The sequence below is a fragment of the Apteryx rowi genome, unplaced genomic scaffold, assembly GCF_003343035.1.
Source record: "Apteryx rowi isolate R43461 unplaced genomic scaffold, aptRow1 scaffold_13, whole genome shotgun sequence".
Lineage (NCBI taxonomy): Eukaryota > Metazoa > Chordata > Aves > Apterygiformes > Apterygidae > Apteryx > Apteryx rowi.
The window spans coordinates 2199320-2227058 of NW_020447530.1; the positions used below are offsets into that span (position 1 = coordinate 2199320).

At 44.0% G+C, this 27739-nt stretch overlaps 1 protein-coding gene across 1 annotated transcript in view; it reads right to left on the bottom strand.

Moving 5' to 3' along the window:
* MDGA2 (MAM domain containing glycosylphosphatidylinositol anchor 2) overlaps positions 1-27739 on the bottom strand; it is a 232614-nt gene that overhangs the window by 141827 nt on the left and 63048 nt on the right. Inside the window, exons 4-5 of the mRNA XM_026056066.1 lie at positions 17441-17637; positions 13674-13806 (exon numbers count right to left, since the gene is read on the bottom strand). Coding sequence (XP_025911851.1) covers positions 13674-13806; positions 17441-17637 — 330 coding nt within the window. The remainder of the gene's footprint in view (positions 1-13673; positions 13807-17440; positions 17638-27739) is intronic.

Below are 27739 nucleotides of genomic sequence, written 5' to 3' on the forward strand. Positions count from 1 at the left end.
ATGAGGCTCCCAGACACAGCAGGGCTGGCTGAAAAACAGCTTCAGCTGTAAATTAGAGCGTTCTGGCGTTCACTTCTCTAAGTCAGCCTAGAGCCAGATTTGGAAAAGATGGGTGCTAAATCGCAAAAAGATAAGTCACCTGTTGGAAGACCCAAATTAATTAACTTGGGTTAATTAATAGCATATAAGTTTTCAGTAACTTTACTGCATAGCTCCTGTGTTTCACTACATCTGGAAACGCTTTTCAGGATGCCAGAGTGCCACAGCCACACAGTTGCAAACAGCTGTATCTTCCCACAAATGATGAATGGAAAGCTATAGGACAGAAAGGAGCAAAGGTGGCACAGTGCCRAAACTCCATACAACCGCAAGGACAGCAAGCCCCGACTCGGGCTGCTTAGGGCTGCTGCGGAGTCTCCATCTCTTGCAGATTTCCAGAGCAAACATCTGTAAGATAAATGGTTTAGGACCTGCTTCTGTTCGGGTTTGGGGAATGGAGCTCACCGTCACGTGAGGGCTCTCCCTGTTCTTTTCTCAATGCCAGACAGAGGTACTGCCAAAAGGCAATTCATCTCATCTGCCTTAAGCTATCTTCTGGCAAGGACCTCCCCTGTGGAGGTGTCCAGCTCTCCCTGCTGACTACAGAGAGAGCCTAGAGATCAGTTTAATCTGGACAGGTGACATTTAGATGACAAAAGATGGGTGACATCAACCCCACCTTTAGGATCAGGGTTTACAAAAGTTTTGGGAGCCTATAGATGTGAATGGGCAAAAAGTGCCATTTTTAACAATGTACACATGTCCATCGCCCATTCATCCCAATGTTTTGCAAATCCTCTTAAATACTTGCACTTCCAGGAAAATGAGCACTTGAAATTTTGGCCTAAACCTCTCCCTAAAAGGGATTTATTATCTATTTTATTTAATTGTAAACCTTTTGGGTTAAACGCACATAGAACATAAAACTGAACAGTGTAATTCATTGACACAAAATTTATTTGGACCAATGTGATTAAAAAATGGAGCAGGCATTTATAAAGATGACAAGATGATCCCGAGCAATTATAATAGTTGATGATTATACCAAAATATTGTGGAAGGATAATTAAAACCCACGCTCCAGGGCATAAAATGATATCTAGCTTTTTCTGGTATGGGAGGAAAGACCATCATGTATCTGTGTACCTCACACTCTCCTGAAATGTCTTCTACTGGCCTTTGCTAGGGATGTATATCAGGTCTAACTCTAAGCRACAATGCACGTGTTCGTCCATCCTTTGCATTTGCGAAGCAGCTAGCACGCCTGGCCCCCAACTAGCCTGGAGACCCGATATGCAGTCAGATATTGGGATATTTGTTTTGATAGCAGGAAATCATCTAATTGAGTAAAAAGGAAAAGGAGATAAAGAGTTCTCCAAAAGATTTGAGTCATATGAAAATAATATTCTAAAAAACAGGATATGCAATTGTCTCTTCCTGGAACGATTCTGCAACACTCTGGTTCTGCATGGACTGTCTTCGGTGCTTTTGGGAGCCGGGCTTCAGCCTCCAAGACACAACTGCTTTCATCCAATTGCCCCCACCAGCCGTGAGAGCCGAACGCAGGCGTGAGCCAAGCTCCCTCCCATTGCTCTACCTCAGGCCACTTTCCCGAAACAAGGCTGGAGCCAGCACTGACATTTTGTGCCTATGAAAACTTGGACAGGCTTAAAGACAAGCTAAGTACTTGGAGGCTCATGAAGACTCTCAAAACCTTACAAAAAAGCTTTCACATGGTCCCAGCTGAGATCATCTTAAAAGAAGCATATTCCAGTGACAGCAAGCCAGTAATGTATGCTTCTAATTTGTTTTTATTATTCGAGTTTTACAAAACGTCAATTCGCAGTTAGTTATACCTAGCAAGGTATTTGGCAGGTCACCACGTTTACACAGGGCTTTTTTTTTTTTTTTTTTAATATAAAAGGCAATTTAAAGTCTAAGTGCTTCAAAGCCCACAGAACTCAGCAGGCAGACGTACAATTAAAAAGAGATGTGCAGCTGCACTACCCCAAAAGTTTCCTCTGCTAACCAAGTTTTCACTTTCATCCAAGGACCAGAAGTTGCGCACATCAAGGAAAACACAGGGAGATTTGAAACAAAACAAGAGGGAAAAAGGGTGTTTGGGGGGGACTTCCAAGGAGAGTCACTGTTCACAGCAGTCTAACTGGATAACATTACAGACGGGACAGTCTCTTTCCCTAATGCCACCCTGATGACATTACAGATTACTGACACCCCAGAAACTAGCTCCAGCATCTCATCTCTTACAAGACATATTAGGGACMAGCTAAGAGCTTGGTTACAAGATCCTCTGTTTCTGCTTAAAAGAGATATCCTGAAATTCCACGGAAAGGGTTAATTTAGGGGCATCTTTTATTGTTTTCCTTTGCTGTATTCTTCTGGTTTACTTTCACATTATGTCATTTATTTACTTCTGCTGTCTTCCTTCTTATTCGTCTCCCCTCTAAACTAAATTTTTCACCTCCTCCCTGACAGCCCTAGAGCTACATCAGTTCACACCAGCAAAACACACAACYCCAGTTCACTGTGAGGGTCGTGGAGCCATGCACATGCAGATACGGGATTAACGTCTCGGGTTTAGTTAGAGTTGAAGAGCAATGGATTTCATAGTTTTAAGTAATATTCAAAACTGTCTTTAAGGTTTCAGCATGAGAGTCAACACAACTGAGTAATACCAAAAATGGATGAGACACAGGTGGTGGTCATGTATAAAATCATATAACTTGATATGGGATTTCTAAGCAACAAAAGCTTCACTACCGATAGGAGTGAATTCCAAACAGAGGATGTATATCAGCCACTACCAGCTTCGCCTTGGCTTAAGTCTCTTTTAGACGAATATCTGAATGTTCGGCCATGAGGAACACGGAGGAGGACACYGGGCCTCCCAGCTTTGGTACCCAAGGCATCTCCCAGCCAGAGCTTTCACCTCCGGCACAGGTAGGGATTTACACAGCCAGGCAACCTGCCTAGGGGGAACTTTCTTTCAAGCATCTTGGTTAACAGCAGCACTGATACGAACAGCAAAATTCATTATAAAACAGTAACAAGCTTTGGTAAATACTTCCATGGGTGGGAACACGGAACAAGCTTTCTAGGCATCGTATTTAGACATCGCATGGAGAACGGCTCCATTTTCCAAAGAGCTGTGCTTCTGAGTCTCCCTTTAGACGTATGGGTTTCTGAGAGGCAGCCCCGCATTTCAAAGCCTTGGCTGATCTGCCGGGGACAGAGAAAGCCGCGGTGCCCCGCTCGCTCGTGCCCGTGAAGAACGAGGCACTGCTCAYGCCGGGGGAAGCTGCTCAGGTCCCCATTCATATTGCACCTGCAGCCTTTCTCAAGGGACTTCAATTCAGAGGCTTTCGCGTGCAAATATTGCTTCTGCAACCCGCACATTTCAGAGGACTGAACGGGCTGACTTTGAACGTCTATGACAGCCGTTACAAAACGATATGGGACCTTCCAAATACGAGGCCCAGCTAATCAAAGCACTGCAAAGAATCTCAGCCAGCGACGCATCAAAGGTTTGCAGTCAATATTACCTTGTGCACACAAGGCAAGCTAGACGCTGCTGATTTAAAGATGGAGATTAATTATAAAATGGGACTACAACATATATGAATCCTCACAGAGTAATAAAACAGCACACAACGTGCACTAGTTTTGATTAATGACTTGGGCAAACGTTTGTCAGATCCAGTGCAAAGCTAGCAGTCATTAAGTCATCATTAAGACTCTAAGATATACGCTTAACGATATCACTTTACCCAGCRCCTTCCACATAACAAGCTATCCCTACAACAAAACGCTTCCAGTCCAAACAGAGCGGCCACGGGATCATCAGCAGGGAGCCTGGAAACTTGTTTGAATCAAAGATCTGATGCAGACATTCTCCAACTTGAAAGAAAAAGTCCCGACTGCTGCCTGGGATGATTGTACGAGATAGATACTACGCGGGGAGGAAAAGGGTGTTTGTCAGTGATGGAGCAYACAGAAACATCYGAGGTGAAAGTGTGTTACAATTACAGTGAGATAAATAGATACATATATTTAGCCTAAGTATATAGAATTGAGAAAATGTCACAATTGGCTTTAAGGATTACTGGGAATGCAAAAGAAAACTAATAGTTTAATAGCAATATCAAAGGAGAGGCAGAAAGCCATGTCCTTGACAACTCGCTGATCTATGGGGAATAAAAATGAGAAGACATTATCATTTCACCCAGTTTTGCGAATTACTTCATACGCAGAACTGAAGTAATAGAACATAATTAAATTACACTTTCAGTTATACACACACACAYGTATCTCTAATTTATAGGCACGATTTCTTGCAGGAATACAAGGCATATATTCCTAACTATGTGAATTGCAAACAGCCCCTTTAAAGTCAGAGCAAAAAGAGAGAACATTTGAGGCCCCTGCTGGGCTGGGAGTACCATTTCTGTACTTATTTGCTCAGTACAGCTCAAAAAAGAATAGATTATAACTCCCAGTTGAGGTCCAGACTTTAAATTACATGGTAAAAATAAACTTTTCACTRACCACACTGCCACCACATGTGGCAATATTGTAGGTCCTTTCTCTTTATCAATACTCCTCCCTCAAAAACAACATCCAAAATCACTTTGACACATCCTCTCTCCTTTACCCTCCCCGCTGGACAGAGGCGTAACGCTGTGACTGCTGTCCACCGCCCGGCTTGCTCGCCTCCCAACGGAGAGAGCTCCTCTGGGCACTCCAGAGCCAAGTTAAGACCCCGTAGTGGGCCAGATTTTGAAGCAAGCAGGCACCTAAGCGTGTCTGCAGCCCACCTGCTCTCTTGGGATGCGCAAATCCAGCCGCACGCCCTGCCGGGAACAGGCTAGGCTTCCTGCGGGAGCTTCTCCTTGGGCTTGGGGCCGAGCTCTCCAACAAAGCCAAAGGAACAAAAATTAAGCGGAGGACTTAACCTTGAGCTCTTTGCGGATTTAGGAGCAAAATTCATCAGGTTTTTGTAAAGTTACTGTCTAGTAGTGACCGACCATGTAGAGTTTCGAACTTCGGTGGTGCTACACAGAATTCATATGCAGAAGAGTAGCAAAATACTCCAACTGCCAAGACTTCCAAATTCTAAACTTTGCATTTAGACACATAAAACAGATGTCACATATATGTGTTCAGCATACATAAAAATCTCATTTGCTATTTTTTTTCCATTTCATCACTGCCTGTAAAATTCCAGTGCTTGCAGGGACAGAGAAAATAAAGCCAACAGCCCCAAATCCCAATTGTTTCAGGCATGTTTCCTTTTTCTTTCTGATTTAATACATGGAATTATTGAAGTGAAATATTCCCAGACCAGCTTTCAGTGCTGCACATGTTTTAGGGTTTACTCTCTGCATCCTCACTTTGCAAAAGCATAGGGGCCTGTGGCAGCCCAGAGCGGTGGCTCAGTCTTTACTCTATCCAAATCTGCGAAGGACAGCTAGCCTGGAGAGCTGGCAACACTGCCCCAGGTAACCCCGGCCAAGTCCCTGCGCTCCCCCTCTCTCTAGTTGACATGGCTTTTTTCTCCTCCTCAAACTTTTTGTGAAATCTTCCGATTTTTATCCAATGGGGATGCAGCTCGGATGACTCATCTCTTGCCTCCCGATCTGCCTCGCTGCTTTTCATCCAGCGGCACCGCAACTTTGATGACTCGCGCTTTGCTGGCGCTGCCGTTCAAGCGCAGATGTGGCATTGATAGCGCCAACGGGGAGGAAGGGAGGCGGATCCGGGTGCATTCAGGACGCTTCCCCGGCTGTTACGTTCCGAAGGCGACGACAATAGCTCCGGCTCCCACGCGGCAAGAGCTATTCATTCTGCGGACATTTCATCAAGGGGGAATGAAGGGAAGGCAGGATCCTCCCTTTAGCAGCAGAACACTGTTAAATCAGCTTAACCCAATCATGAAACTGTCCCCTTCGCAACTATATTTAGAGGCGAGGTTCCACGCGTAGGCTCGAATTCATCCCATTTAATCTCAACCGTTTGAAACTCCGGCGAGTAATCCAAGGTCATATATCTTGATGAGATATAAACACCCCTAAAGCCCTCCAAAAATAGATGGGATGAATTGCTCTTTGGAGACATCTCTCTCTCCGCTGGGTATAGTGGTGCTTGAACAACGAGCGCATTACAGCTGTCTACGCTTTTGGGCTGCTGGTTAGGTGAGATGAATCCTGTCTCAGCTGCACAGTTACTGGGTTAGGAATGGCTGGCTAACCAGGAGCTGCAGTGGAAAGCCCCTCGGGGGTATGGCGGGTGGCAATCCGAACACCGAGCTAACATTAGCACTATATGTTTGCTAAAAGGCAGTCGCTGTGCTGGGTCGCCTAAACGGGAGCTTTGCTGGGAAAGGTATGAAGCGATCCTCAGCCTGAACTCAGCGCCGACAAGGCTGAGTGCCAGCGCAACATGCTGCACGCGTTGACGCGCTGAACTTCGAGAAAGATGTGGACAGAGAAGATCAACAGGAACGCCATGAGGTGTCCTGTAGGGCTTGTGACTCATGAGAAAAAAATGTAAGGAACTGGGTTTGCTACCCAAAAGAAGAAATGGGACAACATAACAATCTTCAAATATACAAAAAGTTGCTGCAAGGAAGGGAATAATCTGTTCTCTGTGCCACTGTGGACAGGACCAGACCGACGGGCTTTAATGACAGAAAGGCAGATGTGGGTTGGACACTAAGTAAAGCTTGCAGCAGCCAGGACAGCCAAACACCGAGTCAGACAGCCTATGGATAATGCAGGACCTCCATGGCTGGCTCTCACGGAACACAGGTTAAACAGACATTTGCAAGAAAGGGTTTAGATCCAGTGGGTTCTGCCATGAAGAATGGGACTAGACGRCCTCTTGAAGTCCTTCCCAGCTATACTTTCTAGGATTCCTTCTTACTACGGTACCAATACCGCCCACCTTCAGCACTCAGCTCGCAGTATTCCGCTGGCTCTATTTCTTATCTGAGGATTGCAGGCTTTTGTAGTGCACGATCAYGCATCTCCGGCATGCTCTTTGAGAATACCAGGGGAGGCAAAGAGAAATATTTTCAAAATGAGATAATTCTCTAATGCTGTATTGTCTGAATGAAKGGAAGCAAAGCAAGTTTATCGAGACAGACTACTGTTTAATGGAGAGATTAGGAGTGAATTAAGCCCTTTGCAGTGATTCCTACCACATGCCCAAGACAGAATACCAGCCTAAACTATGATTTGAATGAACTATGACATACAGCTGAAAAATCACACATTGAAAGCACATCATTTTTGGTAAAACTTACTGTTTGGGATTATTTCTATGTTGGAGACTGCCAGAAATCAACCTCAATATTCTACATTAATCATGCCACCTCTACTAAGCAGTGTGACCTGGCTAATTCAAATAAATACATATTTTCAAAAGAAGCTATGCCACTGAAAATGCTTTGTAGATCAAGATCAAAGTTTTATTTGCTTTTACTCAACCATATTAGAGGAAATACTACAGTAGGCCCAGAATTTCAATACTGAAAGCTGCCTTACTATTTATTTCAACTCTTTATGTATCCCAATGATGTTTGATATAAACCTTGCAAGTTATTTGGTTTTACAGGTATATATCATGCCTTTTCTATGACCCTTTGAAATGAACAGTGCCACTCTTAAAAGGATCCAATCATGTTTATTATTATATCTGAGTGTTCAGATGTGAGATTCAAAGTTAGCTGTATGTAAAGTCACTTTTTTAGTGCTAAAGATTAAATAGTGAGTCACATACAAGCTAGTGACGATTTTAATATCATCTGTCAACAATTCACATTTGACACAGAGCAGAATTAATGCTTGGAATAATATAATCCCTGTATTTCTAAAGCAGACTGAGCTTGCTACTGCTAAGCACCTTCAAAAACAACTGTCCCCTGAGCAACGTATGGTCCCGGTTAAGGCAGGGCACTAGGTCTTTAGGACTTTCAGCAGTTCTTATACAGAGGAAGATATACTGGGTAGAGGAGATAATAAGGGATTGAAATTACAACTTCTACAACATTGTTGTAGAACATTGTTGCCCAACATAGCCCAGCACGCTGTTGGATTTTTCAGCAAGGCTGTACTGCTGGTTCCCGTTCAGCTTCTTGTCTACTGGGGCCTCCACATCCTTCTCTGCAATGCTGCTCTCCAGCCAGTTGGCCCCAGCCCGTACTGGTGCCTGGGTGATTCTTCTCCAGGGGCAGGACTCTGCATTTCCCTTAGCTGAACTGCATGAGGTTCCTGCCAGCCCATTTTTCCAGCCTGTCAAGACCCATGTATTGACCACTACAATGGTCAATATATTGATTCAATATCGTCTGACAACCTGCTGAAAGTGCACTCAGTCCTATTGATTTGGTCACTAATAAAGATGTTTCACACTATTGTTCCCAGTTTTGATCCCTGAGGGATGCCACTAATAAATGACCACCAGTTGGACATCATGGCACTGATCACAACCTTTTGAACCCTAAAGGCCCAACCAATTTTCCCCCACCTTATCATCTGCATCTCACCAATTTGGCTATAAGGATGCTACAGGAGATTGCATCAAAGGTCTTGCTAAAGATAAGGAAGCAGAAAGAAAAGGTAGACAGAAAAACCAAGGGTGATTCCAAAATACTCATAAGTGGGCAGAGGAGATCAACAAGGTTGGAGGGAGCTGCTTCAATGAGAAGACAGAACCTGTAACACTGTGCTCCCCCTACTGCAGAGGCATTTGCTGCCAGCTCCTTCTTTTGTGCTTCTTACCCTTCAAACTGTGAGCACTGTTTGGAGGAAGAAGTTCATCGACCAGGGGAAGGGACACAAATACACTAAGAGCTCTGAGAGGGTGGAAAAACTTGAATGGGTAAAAATAAGCGTGAGTGCCATGCAAGAACCCTCTGAGGCTTTGGGGAAGAGGTGGGACAGTAACAACCCCAAGACAAGCCCAGAGGGTGAATAAAGAGTATGAGCTAAGATCTCATTAATTAGACTGTCTTCTTGGGTATAGTGTGGACACAGGGAGGCTAAAGACTGGCAACGTAGACAAAAAAAGTAGGAAGGTCATGACTCAGTGCAACACCCACTCTCACAGCTGCTGTTCTTCTGACAGCCTGGATTCAAACGCACACGCTAACAAAACCGTCAGGATTCCTCCTCCTTATCAGAATTACCCCTTGATTTTGTTGCAAAGCAGCCACATTTGGTTTTACAACTCCTGCTTGCATTAACTTATCCAAACTAACTTCTATGTTCTGATTTTTAAGGGACTTAGTCTACTAAAAGCAAGAGAGAGTTGCAGAATGAGTCCCTTTGCTGTTCTTCCTCCCGACTTGAGATCTATTTATGTTCCTGCCAGTCACCAGCTCTCTGACAAGAGACAGGTCACTTGACTTCAGTCTTTCTGCTTCCCTTCACATTCCTCATCTGCTTAGATAATAAATTTTGCAGAGCAACAGCTGCCTTTTGATACAAAGTGGGTCTATGCTCAACAAGCGCCCCTACACGCTGCTGTACAATATTACTGCTAATTGTCATCCGGGGCTTCAGCATATGCACGGCCACATGCTTCCGAGTTGATCTCAGCTTCTCTCATTACAACATCCTCTTTGTTTTTGTATTTYAAACTAGTCTGCATCGGAACAAAGAAATGTGTGTGTGAAAAGATGATGCTAAGGTATTCTAACTCCTGCAGTTAGAATATGATGCATATGATGGTGTGTCTAAAGCTTCATAGAGTCATGCAGAACAGATGTAATTAAGACACTGCTGGTGAATCAAGGGGGTGTGAGTATACCCAATTATACCTATGTGTAATACTTTAAACCTACATCATGTCCAATATATACTGATGAATACATGTTCATCCGATGGTATCAGCTTAATTACTTTACTAATTATTCAAGAGAAGAGGTAGGCAGAAAGTTCCATTTGGATTGCATTTAGATCGGTTATATCACAGCAAATGATTGTTACTCTGGTGATGCCATGACACACAATCAAATAATCAGCAAGACAGACTAAACACAGAAAACAAAAAGGTCACAGGAATAAGCTGGCAGGCTGCACTGAATAGAAAACTGAACTACTCACCCAAAGACGTGCTTGATGTTCTTCAAATTAGCCTCTCTGCTCAGGTGCGTGCACAAGAATAGAGATGTATGAAAGATCCTGTGGCATAAATAGAGGCAGAAGACCACCTGGATTTGAATGTTTTCCATGAAATGAATGTCTACACTTATGCCCATGTCACCTATCGCTCTTGGTGGGGGAAGGCAAGGAGTCTTAAGAGTGTTTCAGAGGGGAAAAAAAAAAAAAAAAGGAAAAACCATGCGATCCTGTTCTTGTGACACTGTACTCTCTTACAGCACTGAAAGACTATCAAGTACAAGGTTTAACAAGTGATTTGACGGTCACCTGTGAGAATCTACATGGCCCTAGAAGTACACGGTAGGTAGGGTAGGATACCGTAAGACCAGTAAGACTTTCTAGGAATATCGCAGTTGCCACACTGGATTCTCTCACATCTGTTGAGCACAAGAGACATCAGAGGGAAATAAACACCGCTTCCTCAAGCACAACCTGCCAACAATCGGCATATGTGACAAACGCACCTTACAGCATGGAAGAGTCCTGCCATGTATCAGCGTGCCGTGGCAATCAATCAGGGGCTGCTGGGAACCAAGGTTCTCCCTGCAGCACGGCAGCTTTCCAGCCGCTGTTTGCGCGCTGTGTCAATCAATCAAGGTGAATGGCAAGCCACCACACGCAGATGGCAACCCAACGTGCTCAGACCTCATCTGGCTGCCAGGACAGCTGATGTCTCTGAGCAACCCCAACTGGAGGGCACATCTACGGCAGGGAGGAACCTTCTGAACTTTGCCCATGAGTCGATCCATCAAAGGGAGCTTGACAGATCATGAAACCATCTCTGTGTCACACAATAAAAGTCCAAATCACTGTTGGAAAGGGATGGAAACCCACAGCTGCTGTAAGCCTTATCTGTTCTACTTAGTCATCTCTCAACTCAGTAACAGCCAAATAAAGTTCAACAAGAACTAGCTCAGCTTGCAAACCTGATAAATGCAGAATAGCCAAGTTGCCAGAGATTTAGTTTATCCTGAGACCACATAACTAGCAGCAGAAGTTAAATTCACTTGCAGCCACACTAATTAGAAGAGCTATCATGTACATTTGCTACTTTACAGCCACTTCTGTTTGTCTCTTTTTTGCTTCCATTTAGTCATCTACATAATGTGCCTCCATCCCTGAATTTAGAACAGATGGATGGGCTAGGACTGCTCAGTACTGAAACAGAGTTATTGTGTTTGGATTCTGATTTTCATTTCTTTGGATTTACGCTGGATTAGCCTGGATTTATGATTTACATAACTTCTATAAAGTTATGTAAGGTGAAGTTATACCAAAGAGTTATATCAGATGAAGCTACACCACATGATAGGAGGTTTAGCCCTGGACCCATCAACACACCAGTCACCATCTTTAAATAGTTATTGCAAAAATTATTAAATTTGTTATTTAATCTTGCCCTTGATGAGGGTTGCCAACAGGGTCTTCACGAGAAATTGTGATTCTTTATAATTTTTCAAGCTTGTTTACTTTGGAAATTACTCCAGAAGAGCTATTTCTGGTAAGATATCAAGGCTACCTCCCAGAGAAGACACCTTTCTCCAGAAATAAACGTAACATTTTTTAAGGGGGAAATAACTCATTCTTGTTGCAAAATTAGATCACRCTCACCAGTGCTTAGGTAGGAACAGTTATGCCATTTAAAGTTCCCACACTACTGTAATATAAACAGACTTCCGTGGCAGACGAGGTCCAACATGGTTAGAGACTGATCTTGCACCYCCAGCACGAATAATCGCTCTGACAAAAGGGAGCAGAAGCAGCATTTTGCTGAGGCTGAGCCCTGCTTGTGAGCATGTAACAGTTGTCACCGACCAAACGCTGACCCTGGCCAAGACAACCTCCAGGGTGAACAACAGGAGAAGCTTACAGCTTCTGCTGAGCAGCCGAACTCCGTAGGGAACAACTCACATCCTTCATTTTCATGGATGAAGGCAGACGGGTCATTACGAGCGCAGAGAGGAAAGTTGGTCCAACCTATCAGCTACGGTCTCTCCGTGTCAGAYGCAATTTCATACCCCTCCAGGTATAACCAGTGCAACTAAACAGAGCCAAACTTCACATTTTGACACCCTAATTTTGCCAAAAAGAAAAAAAAGAGTAAAGTGGGGCTGTCAATATATTTTGCCAGATACCGTCAGAGCTGACTGTAATTCCCCTATTACCAGTGACAGCTTTAAAGTTGGGCTGTGAATTTCCTTTGCAGTGGGTTGTGCATCGGTAGTGGTGCATACCACAGGTTTGCATTTCCTGCTGTAAAATCAGAAATACAAAAAAAATTGGAAGGCAACTCCTTGGAATCAAGCCATGAGAGCAGAAATAATGTGAAATGTGCAAGTGCAAATAAAATTCATAGTTCATCTTAGATGCACTCAGATGCATGCTAATGCCTYGACTGTTTTGTTCATTTGCTACCTGTTTTCAGTGCCCTGAGTCATATGTTATTAAAGTATAATCTAGCRTAATCTAACTCGCAGTCTTCAGAATATTAGAACATTTGCTGCAGAAGTTTTGTCCAGAAAACATTTATCTGAAATTTCTAGTTATTTAGAAGTCTAAGTCAAGGACTTTGCTCTTTGGCTTCTGGTTTATAAACCMTTTCAGATACATCCTTTGCTGACCCTGGACACAGAGCCTTGTAGAGAGTTAAAAACTTTAATTTCTGTCTTCCTGGACACTAGTGATTAACCACTGCCACAGGGCTCTCGAGGGACACGGCAACGACACAAGCACAGAGGAGAGGAAGATACACGACTGGCCATTTGCTCAGCCAGGGACAAGTSCAAAGGAAAGAGCAAAGGAACAAGGAACAAGAAACACAACAACACGAGGACAGTTTGTTCAGACACAGATAAATGCCTAGCCAACCTGCTGCAAAGCATTTCAACTTGACTGCTTGAATGTTTCTATTTGAACCAATTATACCTGAAAAAAAAACAACACTTTTCTTTAAGTTAATGTAAGAAATCGAAGGACTATGAAAACAGATTTTTTTCCTAAAAAATTTTGTTGATCAAAAAAGCTTTCAGCAAAACAGTTCGAGAAGTATTTGAGTGTTTGGAAGATTTCTAAATAATTGCTTGACTTCTCGCCCAGCCTAGACTGGGAYACCCTTTCCTCTTAACACATTCCAATACCATCTTTGAGGTAAACTGCATCCATAAGAATGAAATCCCGTGACCTTGAGGGGAAATGTAAATCCTGATGTAAAATTCAGAGAGCAATAAATATACAGAGCAATAAATCAAAACTCTTCTTTGAACCCTAACTTTGCTGATGGAAGAAAAAACATCTGACACCAATCGCTTGTACCCCCTGCTCCTGAGTAGCTCCTACATCGTGCAGCTGCATACAGTCACATACATTTCAAAACGAGAAGATAAAACCATACAACCCCAAAGACCATTAAAACATCGGGCGGCCCGGCAAGGGGCGGCGTTTGAGCAGTACCTGTTTTATTAGAGAGCCGGAAAGACACCATCTTGTCCGGGATGCTGCAGACATTCCTCACCGAAGCGATGCAGCTGTAATTCGCGTAGTCCTGAGGTCGAAGATTTTTGAGTTTCAGGATCTTCGTTTCCCCCTGTGCACAAGGCAGAGCGTTAGGACGAAGGAACAAGCAGAGCTGCATAACACACCGAGCCTGACTTAGGAGACGAGTAAGATACGGAGGAGGCTAATTAGAAGCAGAAGTTAAATTGAAGTGGTCCGGAAAACCTATTTTATTTTAATTATCCCAACGAACGGTGGCTGGCATAGCCTAAAAGGTTGACACTTACTTAGACATTAAAGGCAACGAAAGAGAGAGTGGCAAAGGGGAAACTGTTTTGGCAGAGACTCGGAAGCCGCAGCACTATTCTGGATAACATATCTTAAGATAAAATCTGCATAATGAAAAAATCGTAAGCTACAGAGTTCCTGTTGTTTGCCTTTGAAAATGAGCTTCCAATGGACTTTATTTGCAGCCAGCAGTGTAAACGATGGAGCGGTGATCTGTACAAGAGACGTAACGAAGGAGTTCCCTTTGACACGGTCAACAGAAAACTGTAGTACCCAAACAGGAGATTTCCCTGGAAAAACTATATGAAATGGGCACTGCCGAATCAGAAACACAGGAGCAATTTGCTGAAAAGCGCATGTAAAAAATCTTACATCATCATTAGCAAAAAGAGTAGCAAAAAGCAGAAAGGCCTGAGAGGCAAAGCCCCATCCAGGCTGAGCACGCAGAGGCATCATGGAAGAGGAGAAGGAAGAAGAACCGAGACGGAGCGAGCAGGGGAAAGCAGAAGAGCCCGTCAGGTGCGCGCACGCAACAACGGAGCGCTGTGCAAATATCAGCCGTATCGACAGGTATCGATACCAGCACAGTAAAATAACAGGCTTCCTCAGGCTTTCAATCTCCTTTTCGAGCTGCTCACTTTCCAATCCGCGGATAAGTTAAAAGCACGTTATGCTTCAGGCAGAACCCCAGCTCAGGGAGACAAGTCCTCTGAACTGGATCCAGAAAGCATCAAAAGAGCAAGCTTTGAAAAACTCACCGTATCGCACGCCCTGTAAATACTACTACAACTGCTAATATTAGCAAAGCTTGGGCTACCTACTCAGTTGTTTCAAGAGCATCACCTGCAACAACTGCGCAGGCCTATATAAGAACACGGTCGTTTGCAAAAACACAGTATAGAACTAGCAAAATCGTCCCCAAAAATAAAAGATACAGTTAGGCATGCAAAGAGACAGTTGTGCAATGCAGCTTGGTAGACATTAGGAGCACGGAATTGAAGTGCTTTATACATAAAATCAGTCCCACAGAAGCGATGTTGATTAAAATTAAGCTCATGCTGATTCAGTGTTTGCAAGACCAACGCCTCGAAAGGCTGCTCAAATGCACGCAAAGCGAGAGGCGAAGATAAAGATCTTATTTTAAAGAGAGGATTATCTCAGCTAGGGAAGAGCCTGGTCCAGAGCCCTTCCAGGTTAATGGGAACACAGCTACCGAAGTCATTAACTTCTGGATTAGATCCAAACATGGAGCTGCTACATGCCACAAATTAAACCCTTAGCTGTGAATCCCAAGTTGAAATTGCAGCCTGAGCTCACAATGGTATTCCGGATCATGTCCCCCAGATTGCTAAGATTTGTAAAAATATATATATTTCTTCACTGATTTGGATAATTAGTCTAATTATGTCTAATTGCATAATTATTGTAAATACAGMAAATTTAATCTTGTACTCAGGCTGTGCAATTACAATGTGCAATGAGGACGATGCAAACTCTCAGGAAAAAAATTGTGCATCAAGATTTTGGTTTCGAAAAGTTCAGTATTTCAAACACTTTCACAGACGAGCGCATGCATGTTTGTTCTTTTTTTTCCATGGCAGCTAAAATAAGTGGCCGACATTATCTGACTCATCCAAAAAATCTGTGTTCAGAGTTCAAGAGCTCATTTTTTAAATCACCCAGTTTCAAAGTGCTTTCTATTATTTAATAAAACAGGAACACCACTGGAAAGAACAAATAACCTTTTTTGGCTACAGTACCATAGAAAAGTTGATTACGTTGCTACTTGTTTTTCTTTACATTTCATTTGGTTTTCAGAGTGATAATCCAGCTTCAAAGCAATCAACAAAAAAATGACCCCTCAAATTCAAATCTCGGGATGCTCTGAAGTCAAATCCCTTCTAGCCCTCTTAGTTGTTTTTTGCCATATCATAAGGAGAACCAATTATGTGGAGATGTGCAGGAGGCATTTATGACTCTTGAACCCTTAATTACAATTTTTCCTCTTATAAACATATATCAGATCCCATAGGCACACAGACAAGATACACTAATTCAATCTGACCTCCAATAAATGCAAAAGGGTTATAGATAAGTTTTTGGCTATCAACATGACAATCTGATTTATTCATTAATTCAGCACAGACAGAGGTCCTAGGAAGGATGTTCCTAGTAACCTAGGAACCATTTTTAAAAAAAAAAATGGAATCTAATTTCACATGACATATTTTATTAGATATGTTCTTACTGGATAGTAGGAAAAGTCATAATCAGCATTTCCATACTGAGATATTATAAGACAGAAAGTCCCATCTCAAGGGAGTCTCTCACTTTTTAATTAAAACATTAAAAAACTCCAGTTTACACATCTATATAAGATTCCAAGGAAACAAGCCACAGATTTCCTAAATTGCATCCGTACATGTTAAATTAAAAATAATCTCATCACTTTTGGGAGCCCGATAACTTGACTATGTAATCTAATTCTCATCTCTGCAAGGTTCCAATCTACACATTGCTCCGTTGAATACCAAACTATTTTAGCAATAAAAAGCTGTCAAGTATAAAAAATAATAAAAATGAAGGTGTTCTCAAATCATTAGCTGAAAATTATTTATGAAAGTTGTAGGTTGCTTTCTGCTATAATGGCCAAATTACCAGGCATTTTCCGCTTCTGTCTTTACTCATTGTTGCTTGAGGCTTTCCTAAACAATTTTTTCCCTATTTTTCTTTTCCCCCCTTTCTTTTTTTTGCAAGCACCGTCACACACTTTCGTCCATAGACAACAGGATATGCCACCTTTTTACTCGGAGACTGTGCAAATGCGCTAACAATAAATTAATCTGATCTAATCTGACAGACTGTTTTGATGGCCCAGTCTGCCTTCACGGCTGGGAGCGGGAGTAGGAAGACTTACGAAAACGCTTCCTTCCATTTTTGCCTCCTCATCTTTTAAGTGTGTAATTCTGGAACAAAAACTTATATTCAAAAAAATGAAAGGCAGAATAAGAAAAAACGGGGAGATGCCAYGGAGTTCAGCCTTCTTGAAAAGCTTTTCAGGCTGTGACTTCTGTGCAGAATCACTTTACATTGCATYGGGAGAGATTAGGGAAGAGCAGCCAAAGCCGGCGATTGGGCCGGCAGCGCCCGGGCAGAGCGACTTCAAGGGGCGGAGAGCACTTACAGGGCATCTTCCCCCAACTTCCCTCTTCCTCGCTGCTTTTTATCRCAATTTAAAAGATATCTTTTACATTAGTAGGTCTTATAAATACCTATGGGTGCATTTGTGCCTGGGTACAGTTACCTAGAGGGCACGCACACGCGGACACCACCAGCAGAGCAGCTACGTTCAGCCTAGACCTGCTCAAGAGCTCGTGACGGAGCCTGCGGTGCCAATTTTCTCAGGAAGGACAAAAATATCGCACTTGAATTCCTACCTGGGTAAAGAAGGGCTCGTAGATCTCGACTCCTTTATCAGAGCCTTGCAGCAAGACCTCCTGGCCGCGTCTCCAGCTGTACCGAACGGGCGGATTRGAGTTGGCGACGCACCTGAGAAACACCGTCCTCTCATAGTAAAACTGCTCTTTTGCTTCCCCGATGCTCTGGTGAACCGTTACTATCGGATCATCCAAATCTGGAAAGAGAGAACAAACCACCGAGAGGCCGTCAGGCGCGAGCTGACACCACGACGTCTGCTGCTCCTCCATGCCGAGCGGCTAAAGGTGCGCGTCTCCTTGTACGCAAAGATTGCCAAAGTCGCATAAAAGCTGCCAAAACACAGGCAATTCGTTTCTAAAAATCTGAAATACAAATTTAAGGACTTTCGCAGAAGAGTCCAGTTTTACATTTCATTTTCGTTTGTACAGCACCTAGCACAACTGGATCTGTGTTTGCTACCCACGCTTTGGATATTCTAATACGCACAATACTGTGATAATGTCAATAATATTTCTGTTATGTTCCCACTGACACTTCGATTTCATCCTTTTTTCATTTCTGCAACTTATTTCTTATGTATGACTTTTAATTTAAGTATTGCTTCGACAAAATAGTTTATCAAGCTTTGGAAATAAATAGCAGACTAATTTGCATCCTAATAGTAGGATCAGCTAGAATGTTGATCATGTGAATGCATCTGTTTTCCTTTAAAGCAGCGATTTAATACAGTAATTTAATGCATATACCCTTCCTTTACTTACATGCGTTTAACTTCAAACAGGTGAATTCATCCTAGCCTTTAGAACACACTTCTCTTGATTAAAATACAGATATCATATAATTACTCCCACCACGTCAGCTTAAAGAAAATTAGATCCCCACAACAGAACTCACTCATCTCAAACAGGGAAGAAATAAAGATAGCCCTTGGAACGTGAGCACTCGGAATTAATTAATTTGGGCTTTATTCTGCCAGGCACAAGCAGATTCCTGTTTCCAGGGATGTTTTACTATTGTTTATTATGAGCTGTCTTGGGAAGTTCAATTACGTTAAAGAAGAAAAGAAAAAAAAACCCAAGAKCAATAACAACACTTGACTCAGTTTACGCCGTGGCACTTGAAGGTACCCAGACCCTTGGTCCTTCTGCAATAGGGTGGGAGCTGAGGGGGGTATTTGGGGGTTTAGCATCGCTTGTATTTGCTTTGGCTCGTGGGATCGTTCCCCAAGAAGCTGTCGAACACCACGTATGCGTTGCGCGAGACGGACCATCAGTGTAGCCGCTCTTCGGCTCTTAAAAAAAAAACAACTTGGGTTTTTGGTAGTTTTGAAAAATTAGAGGTGTGGCAGAGGCACAAGAGATTGGTAAAGGATCAGTCTGAAACGAGCCCATCGTTAAGAGTCTGAATAGATTAGCATGCTTCCGACGGCCACACGAAAAACCAGCCTGCACTTAAATTATTCTTTAGAGGCTCACGTTTTGATTTGTGCAACGAGAACAAAGCTCGAGAGTCTCTTGATTAATTAGAAACAAAACGTTCCAAAATTTGGAATAACGCAAGCAATAATATCTTGTAATGGCGAATGGATTTTAAGTAAATGTTACCGTAGTTCTACTCTGCAAAACATTTAATTTAATATCACAGAAACAAATTATGAAACTGTTGTTCCAAATTAGGATGACATTTTCTAATGAGATTTCATTTTTGTTTTAAAGGTTATTTTAAATCACGGTAGCATTTGAAAAGGGATGGGGCTGCCGAAATGTTACGCCCTCCACTCAGGCAATAGAAAATAAAAAACAGGAAATTAGCTTGCTTAAATTTCTAGGCCAAACCACCTAATCTCTGTATCTGGACAAACATCAGAGCATTGGGCTGCAACCCGAGTCCCCACCGCCTCTGCCGGGCCCACGGCGCTCCCAGCTGCCTCCATCCCGAGCTCGGCCCTCCCTCCTCCACGGCTCCCGCGCATCCCTGCTCTTCTGCCGGCCCCGGGAGCCTCCCACCAGCCCCTGAACTTCCCATCTCAAGGGAACGGTCCAAGCAGCGAGCAGAGGTCCAGCGGAGGAGCCTGCTCCCCCGGGGGTCCCACCACGCTTCCCCYAATTTCTCCATGGCTGTTTGGAAGAGCCTTTCCACAAAACACGTCCAGGCAGCTGAAGCCAAGCTCTGGTTTCTGCTCCAGCGTAACCCACATCTTAGACCACAAGAGCAAAAGCGCGAGCAGCAGGTYGAGGGAGGCAATCCTGTCCYTCCCAGCACTTGAGAGACCTCATCTGGAGTGCTGTGCCCAGGTAAGGACTTTCCACTACAAAAGCAGCCATGGACTTACTGAAGGGAGTCAGAGGAGGCCACCAAGGGGAGCAGGGACTGGAGCACATGGTGTGCAAGCAGWGGCAGAGGGAGCTGGGTTTGTTTGGTCCGGAGAAGAGAAGGCAAAGAGGCCATCTAATTTATGTCTTCAGCTGACTACCAGGAAGGTACAGAGAAGATAAAGGCCAACTCTTCTTAGAGATACATAGCAAAACACCACGAGCCAACAGGCATAAGTTGCACCAAGAGGAAAAAAAATTCCCCATGAGAGCAGTCGAGTATTTGGCCAGGGCCCTACAGAGGTCGCGGGATCTCCATCCTTGGGGATGTTCAAAACTTGCCAGGCCAAGACCCTGAGCAACCTCATCAAGCGGTGCAGTTGGCCCTGGTTTGAGGAGGGAGTTGGACTGGAGGTCCTTTCCAACCTAAATTATTCCATGATACTATGCACTGTGGTGATATTACTTCCTCGCACTATCTGTTCGACTGCAGTAGGGTCATGTCGGTTGGTTGTTAAGCCGCTCTGACACACGTAGTCCTCTCCGGCAGAGAGAAGCAGGCGCTCTCCTTCTGCATAGCGCTGCAGTATGACAGGGGTCGGTTTTGGTAAAAGTATAAAGAAATCTCAAAGAAATTTAAGTTGGGAATGCAAATACGGCCAGCCCCCTGCCAAAGCATTTCATAATGCTCGATTAATAGAAAATTTGCACTGCAGAAAAGGACTGATTTTTCCATCAGCGATGCTGGAAAGATCTCAGCAGCTGCATCAAAGCAGAAGAAGCAGCACTAACAGGAGACAAAATAACGCTCACAATTGTTAGGAGATTTYGCCGAACAGTCAACCGCCTGCCCCATCACTGGGCAGGGTTAGACAAATGCTTCGCCGCATTTTGCTCAGACAGCGTAAGAGCTGCAAACATAATACCAAATATGCTTTTTATAACACTGCCAAGGTACTCTGCAAAGTTATTACAACACACGCACGCGCCTACTAAATTCATTACGTTTAAGCAGGGGATTTTAAAGCAACCTGATCACAGCGGCATTAATGCCCACTTGCCAAAGCTCTCCAGAACTCTGGTTTTCAACGTCTAATTGAATTATCACTGACTGATGTTCAAATTCCCAAATAGACTTAAAAAAAACCCCTTGCTTAAAGCTCTGTGCATACGTGCAACTGTCAGTGGGTGTTCATTCTTCCCTAAGAGCATTTGGAGTAGTAAAAAATTCAGCAGCTTGGGAGTGAAGCTATTGACTTTCATTTTCGCAGAGCAATTAACCTGCAAAGAGGAAAGGGAGGAAATCACTGAGGAGACGGGGATCTTAGTGCAATGGAAAAAGATTTAGCACTGGGAAGCTCGATGAGATGCATTTTCATCAAAGAGCTTTACAAGGAAAAAAAAAAAAAAAACCAAACTTTCATTTTAGGGAGGTTGATCACATTACGAAGAGTTAACTAACTAATCATTTTTTAAATTAAACTGAAGCCATGGGTTTTGCTATGTAGTTAGTCTATTAATCAAAAAGAAAATAATTACAGAAGCACGTTTTCCGCAGAGGTTTCTGCCACCATTAGGTTCAATTTTTCAGTCTTTAATCTTTGAATCAAGCCAAACTGTTTCAGAAGCCCAGATGGCAAGGACATGCTAAACACCGCACTGGGAGACGCCCCTTCCCGCATCCCCAAACTCTCCAAAAACCGAAATCCAAGCATAAACGGTTCAGAGCAAGTCTGACCTAAACACGCTGCGGACTGCAGCCCAACGGCCAGGGATGGTGGGGTGGGTACCCAAGGGCACGGGGCCGAGGCGTCCCGCTTCGGGGGCCCGCGGGTGGGAAACGCGGCCCATCTCCCGCAACCCTCCCCGYGGGGTTGCACACGCGCACGCGAGCAGGATCGCAGACTGGATTTGCTATGTCATCTCTTCCCAGCTCTGGGGACTACACAGCTTGCTGACTCCGTTCGTTAATTAGCCGCCTTTGTCTTCAGATGTTCAAAGCAAACGATGCTTGGGAGTCGGAATAATAATAAATAAAAGACTCATCTGGTAAACTGATTGAAACGGCTTCATCAAGACGCCCATGCGCAAGAGAGCCTTGATACGTATATTTAGCCTGCCTAACTCTTMAGTTATCCTTAAACATATAAACAAAGTTCTTCCTGCCGTTTCCCTTACGAGCACTCCGGCCTCCTATAACTTAGCACAAGCTTTCGGTAATTTTTCAGCTTTGTGCCGATTTGTGGCACTTTACRATATAAAGCAGTTAAACGTGATCCAGAAAACACATCAAAATTCAACAAATACGTGGGTTTTGCACACCTCGGGAAAGGCTAATGAAATACCTTGCGTGCCATCCATAAGCACATGCAGCGCGGCGGGGAGCCGCGAGAGCCAGCTCCGACCGAGCCAGCTGGGGATGCCGGAAACAGGGAGCCGCGGGACCAGGAGTTCCCACTCCCTTTCAAAACGCTTCCTAACGCACCCGGCACTCGGCAGCGCACACGCAGTACAGCTACCACGGTACAAAGCAAACACCATTTRCAAGGCCAGACGCCGCAGAAGAGCAAAGCTTCCTCGCTCGCTCCCAGGAGAGGAGGAGTGTGACCTACGGAGACCCCTGATGAGCTGATATTGATTTCCGATAGCGTTTGGGGAAGATCAAACACGTGCTAGAAGGCTGGAAGGGTGCGAACATGCTCAAACACAGAAGGACAAATGGAATAACCTCAAAAACATCAATGACGCCCCACGTAGCCTGAGAGCATTTCAGCTCCTCACGCTTTACCGCAGACYGGAGTCCGCCTGTAAAGAATGCAAGAAGAGAAGTGCAATGAACACTAGATGATGTATTTTTATGGAGAAAATTATCAGGCAAAACCTGAGTTTATTCTTTTGATGAGACTAAGATATACCTGACAAACTCACGTAAACTGTGCCCAATAGTTGAATTGTTCACCCAGGAACGTGATAATGGCGTTGGGAGGATGGCAGCGGGTGTATGGCCCTGAAAAAGCGCAGAAACAGAGTTYTGTTTATGCAAGGTGACCACAGCGAGCCCATGCTCATTATTTATGAGACCAAATTAGCTTTGGAGTCGCTGGACAGCAGGTACACCAGCCCCACGGCTTCTGGGSTTACCCCACTTGGAAGACAAACAGCAGCCAACAGCAACATCGACTACGATGTCGAATTTGTGTGTGCACGTGCACGTACACGAAATAAAGACCAGTAGATTTTGCAAACACTGAGAGCTGGACACTCACACAGAACCATCTGCATCACTGGGTAAACTGGGTCCATTGAAACAGTATGATTAATGCAGTCACAGATATACCTTTGTGTACCATAACGCAGGTTAAGAGCACAAGACTATATCCTGGCCAGTTCTGAGAGCAGAGTCGCCCCAGACGAAGACCTCGGCACACACCCTCAGCACGCTCCTGAACCAGATGGGACTCGTGGGATCACCGCTTGCGGTAAGAGCAGGGATATAGTTTTCTTTTGCATATAGAACTGGTGACCTGGATATGGGATCCTGTTCTGGTGTCAACCATGCTCAAGCAACGTCAGGAAATTAAAGGGTAAAGAAAAGAGCAACAGAAAAGTCCTTATGCACCGGAGAAAGTGCTTATGTGCTTTTGCCYGCAGTAAACAATGTAAAGAGCCAGATGCATTTAATTTCTCAGAAAAAAAGAAGGCTGACAAGCAGCTTTATTCTAGGATGCAAGTACCTCACGGTGAGAAAACACCAGGCACAAAAGAGCTCTTTGATCTAGCGGCAAAATACACAACGAGCAGCAGTAGCTGGAAGCAGAAGGAAGCCCAAATTGAGAATGGAAAAGAAAGAGACTTTTCCAAGAAAATTCCGAGAATTTCTTGAATCAAGAAATTGAGCTTTTTAAACTACTTTCATTCAACTTGCACACGAATGTATCTGAGCGTCAGCAGACCTCCAGGTCCCCTCCCGCAGGACGTCGCTGGGAACAGCGCTGATGGCTGGTGACTATTCACACAGAGCGTACAAGAAACCGGAACGAAAGCCCCTCTCGCAGCACGAGGATTGAGAGCAGGTAGGAAACCGCTCACAAGGTACGACCCTGTTGCAGGATTTTTGCATTCCAGCGTTGCACTATTTCTCCACTTTAGGAACTAAAGATTCAGCTACAAACACCCAGGAGTTGTATAGTCTTCATTCCAACCAAACGCAAGTTCTTGTCCTAATATATACAATCCCTCAAAGCACAGCAGAGAGAAGTAATTCTCCAATAGCTACTTGCAGGTTGGTTTGTTTCATGATTTTCTCCTGCATCCCTAAAGAAACAGAATGGAGGATTATATTATAAAAGAAAAAGAATTTACCGAGCAACCCAGAAGAAACAGGCTGTAATAAATGAAATTAAAGACCACCTGACATGCATGACCCATCACTAGAAATAATTGTCACAAATAGGATTTTAAAGTTTGATAAATAAGTGATTATTGGTTGCATAATCCCTAAATTTAATAATGCTTGCTCATTCATTTTTAAAGAAAAGAAATTTAATTTTGTTGAAGTAATGAATATCAAACTGGGTTATGGATGGCTAGTTCTAAACCGCCTCCGTCTCCAATTAATGGCTTTAGTAAAAATCTTCCAGAGACTATTCACAAAGTTCAAATCTCTGTTAAAAGAAATATGTTCCGAAAGTATTTTGAGTGGAGCGCAAATACGTGGCCCCTGGGAGAGCATGGTCTTCTGATAACACTCTACTGCTCTTTTAGTGAGTTCCTCTGGATTTCATACGTTTGCAAATGGGCACAAAAATATTTAGCTACACCAAAAAAGATATCTGACAGCCTCTGTAACAGAAAGTGCCATTTCCCCCCCCCCCAAAATAAGTTCTTCTGAAATTCACACTTCTTTTCCACCCTTAAATTCCTTACCATTAAACAACATCACGACAGAATTCTCATCAGCGTTCTGCATACTTTCTAGCAATCCCTACTCTTAAAGAAAGCTTTTTCCAGTTTTATTTGGGAAAAAAAAATACATTTTGGGAGAAGAGAAATGAAAAGAAAAGCAGGGCCAGAGGAAATAAATAATGGTGTGGGGATGATGAAAGGAGGAGGAGATGGAAGAAGCTCCTTGGAGGCAAATGGAGACGACAAATCAAACAAAACGATAGCAAAGCGGCAGAGGGGGAAGCGAACCTGCCCAGAAACGCAGTATTTAGCACCCAAGCCTGATCCCGGAGATGTGGGGTCCTTCCACAGACGGCAAGCGATGCCACAGCCAGTCAGTTATGAGGGTACAGGCTAAAATCCTGGACTCCGGTATGGTCAGTCCCAGCCAGTCCTTCACCCAGGGAGCCGAAACAACCCCGGGCAGCAAGGGATATCATACCTCACTGCCTCCTGTAGCATCTTTTGACCCCCTTCAGAAAATAATCAAGCTCTATCTTAAAACTACCTGATCATTTTTAGTACTTTTGTCTCCCTGTTTCTCCAGGAATTGTTCCAGAGCTTCACCCCTTTGATGAGACCCTCCTCAAACTTCCACCTCGATACATTCACAGGAAGTCAAGGCTTATATCCATTTTTGTTCCTGTACCACTACTTCTTCCGTAACTTYCCCTCCTTGTGCATTCTATTTTTACAAGGATCATAGGATAATGCAAGTTGGAAGGATCCTCTGGAGGTCATCTAGTCTGGATCTTGGTTCTCCTCCATATCGATGATGCCCATCTCTTCTGCATCATCAGCAAACACTAATACCAAAACATTATTAGAGGATGCAAATGCAGCTGAATCCCAAAGAACAGCTAGGATACGCTTCCTTCGATAATTGCATTTGCCTGCCCATCTGCCAAATCTCCCTTCCCCAATAACTTGTGAGGTTTTTAGCTTCTTTTAGCAAAATTTCAAATGGGGATAGAGATCCCAGAGATAATTAACCTCCAGCATGTTTTATAAAATTGCTGTACGCGTGTGGGGAGAGGCGGGCACTGAAGCAAGACTCAGGCGGGCTGCAGGAAACGCTTCACCGCGAGCGCGTCGATGCGCTGCTCCTCCGGCAGCCGCCCGGCCTGCCTGCGGCACTGCCAGCCGGCAYGCAACGAGCAGCCCAGGCACCCAAGGGTGTCCTCTGCATGGCCGGTCACCAAGGAACTGCCGGGGAGCCACGGGAACAGCCTTACTCAGGGAGAGGGGAGGCGAGGAAGAGGTAGGGGACCTGGAAGCGCAAGGAGGAAGGACCCAAATCTGCAGGAACCCAGGCTTCGTTAATTCTGCTGCTGCAATTATCCCCAACAGTCTGTAGGTACACAGGTGGAGAACCTCGAGCTACTTGGTTCAATGCCTCCTGTGACTCTCCTGGCAGCCTGGCGCTCGCTGGCCTCCCAGGCATTGCCACCTTCAGCCTTCCTCCACGCCTTCTGCTCCGTCCGTAAAGGAAACAAAGGGCAATAAGGGATTTCTGGTCAAAACAAAATAATTCAGGCAATATTTTAGAACAACAGGAAAACCTCACCTTCCACAGTGGAGCCGGTTACAGAAAAAACTGTAGGTCAGGAAATTTTTCAAATATGACAGTTTGGGGAAGGGGGGATGCTTCTGGTTAGCAATACCCGAGTTGGTAGACATCGTAAGCCATAAACTCAGCGCGTCGTACTATCCAGGCCTCTTAAGATTCAAATGAGATTCCTACAGACAGACTTATTTTTCAAGTCTTCAGTGGGGTCTGTCTTCCCAGTCAAGGGATATTTACAGCATCAATTATTGTGAACCTAAACTGACATGTGCTCATCTCTGACTGACATAACTACAGCTATTATTATATGTAAAGATGATTTTAATTTAGAAAAGGAATAGCATGAAAGGTATTCAAAGAAGCTTATTGCACTAGACTTTTCAGAGGATGAAAATAAAATGAAACCTGCATATGCAGCCAGGTAACACTATGGGACTGATATCCTATAATTAATTGTAAGCTTTTTACCTTTGGTTCAAAAACACTGATGTCATCAGTATTATAATGGAAGACTTCTGCATGGTACTTCTTCAGCAGCTATTCAGGGCTAATTAAACATCATTAAAATGAGCTCAACATGAAAATATAAATCTTCCTTGGCTGAACCTAATATAAATTTTGCATTTCCATTCCTGCATGCATGATTATTTAATCTTCATTTCTTAATTTTCACAAGCAAGGTTGTCAGCATGTATTAGTCAATTATTATAGCATGTTTACTGTAAAAGGTTTATGTCTCCGGATACACACAAAAATAGCAGCAGGTGTTGGCGGGCTGCGACCGCGCTCTCCCACCGACCAGCGCTTTCCCGTGGTTCCCTGTTGTCCTTCCTCTGTCTGCTTCTGTCTGTTATTGCTTGGGGTTTATGCAAACTATGAGCTTTTGAGGGCAAATGCAGTCATAGCGTTCTTTGCTTACACATCCCCTAATTTCATAGTTGCAGTCAGTACTAACTTACCACAACAAAACCAGAATTTACTAGTCTCGTGACAATATTCACCAATAATCGACATATGTATACGCCTATAGGGATTTTAACCTAACCAAAAAAGAATCCTACTTTTGAATCTGTTGCCCCTTTTGAGAACATTCCTGATCTAGGAAAGCATTTAATTCAACTCCACGAAGACAAGCATGGAGCAGCATCACCAATGAACGGACCACAATGACAGCCGAGCTTCTGCCCCGGGATGTGGATGTCCAGCTCTTGCAGACCCACCTCCGAGCGTCACACACTGGCCAACACGAGAGATGGGGGCCCAAACCACCACCTCTCTGTGGCGCTCCATCCCTGGGCCACCCAACCAACCGTTTCCAGACAGACAGACAGAGGAATGGGTTTTTTCTCTTCTGAAATAACAAAAGGTCAGAATACGCAGGAACCGTGCAGAAGGGGAACCTTTTCCAAGTTCCTGTGCATGCACACGGGTTACCAGACACTCATGTGCACCAGACCCTTCCAAAAAGGCTTTTT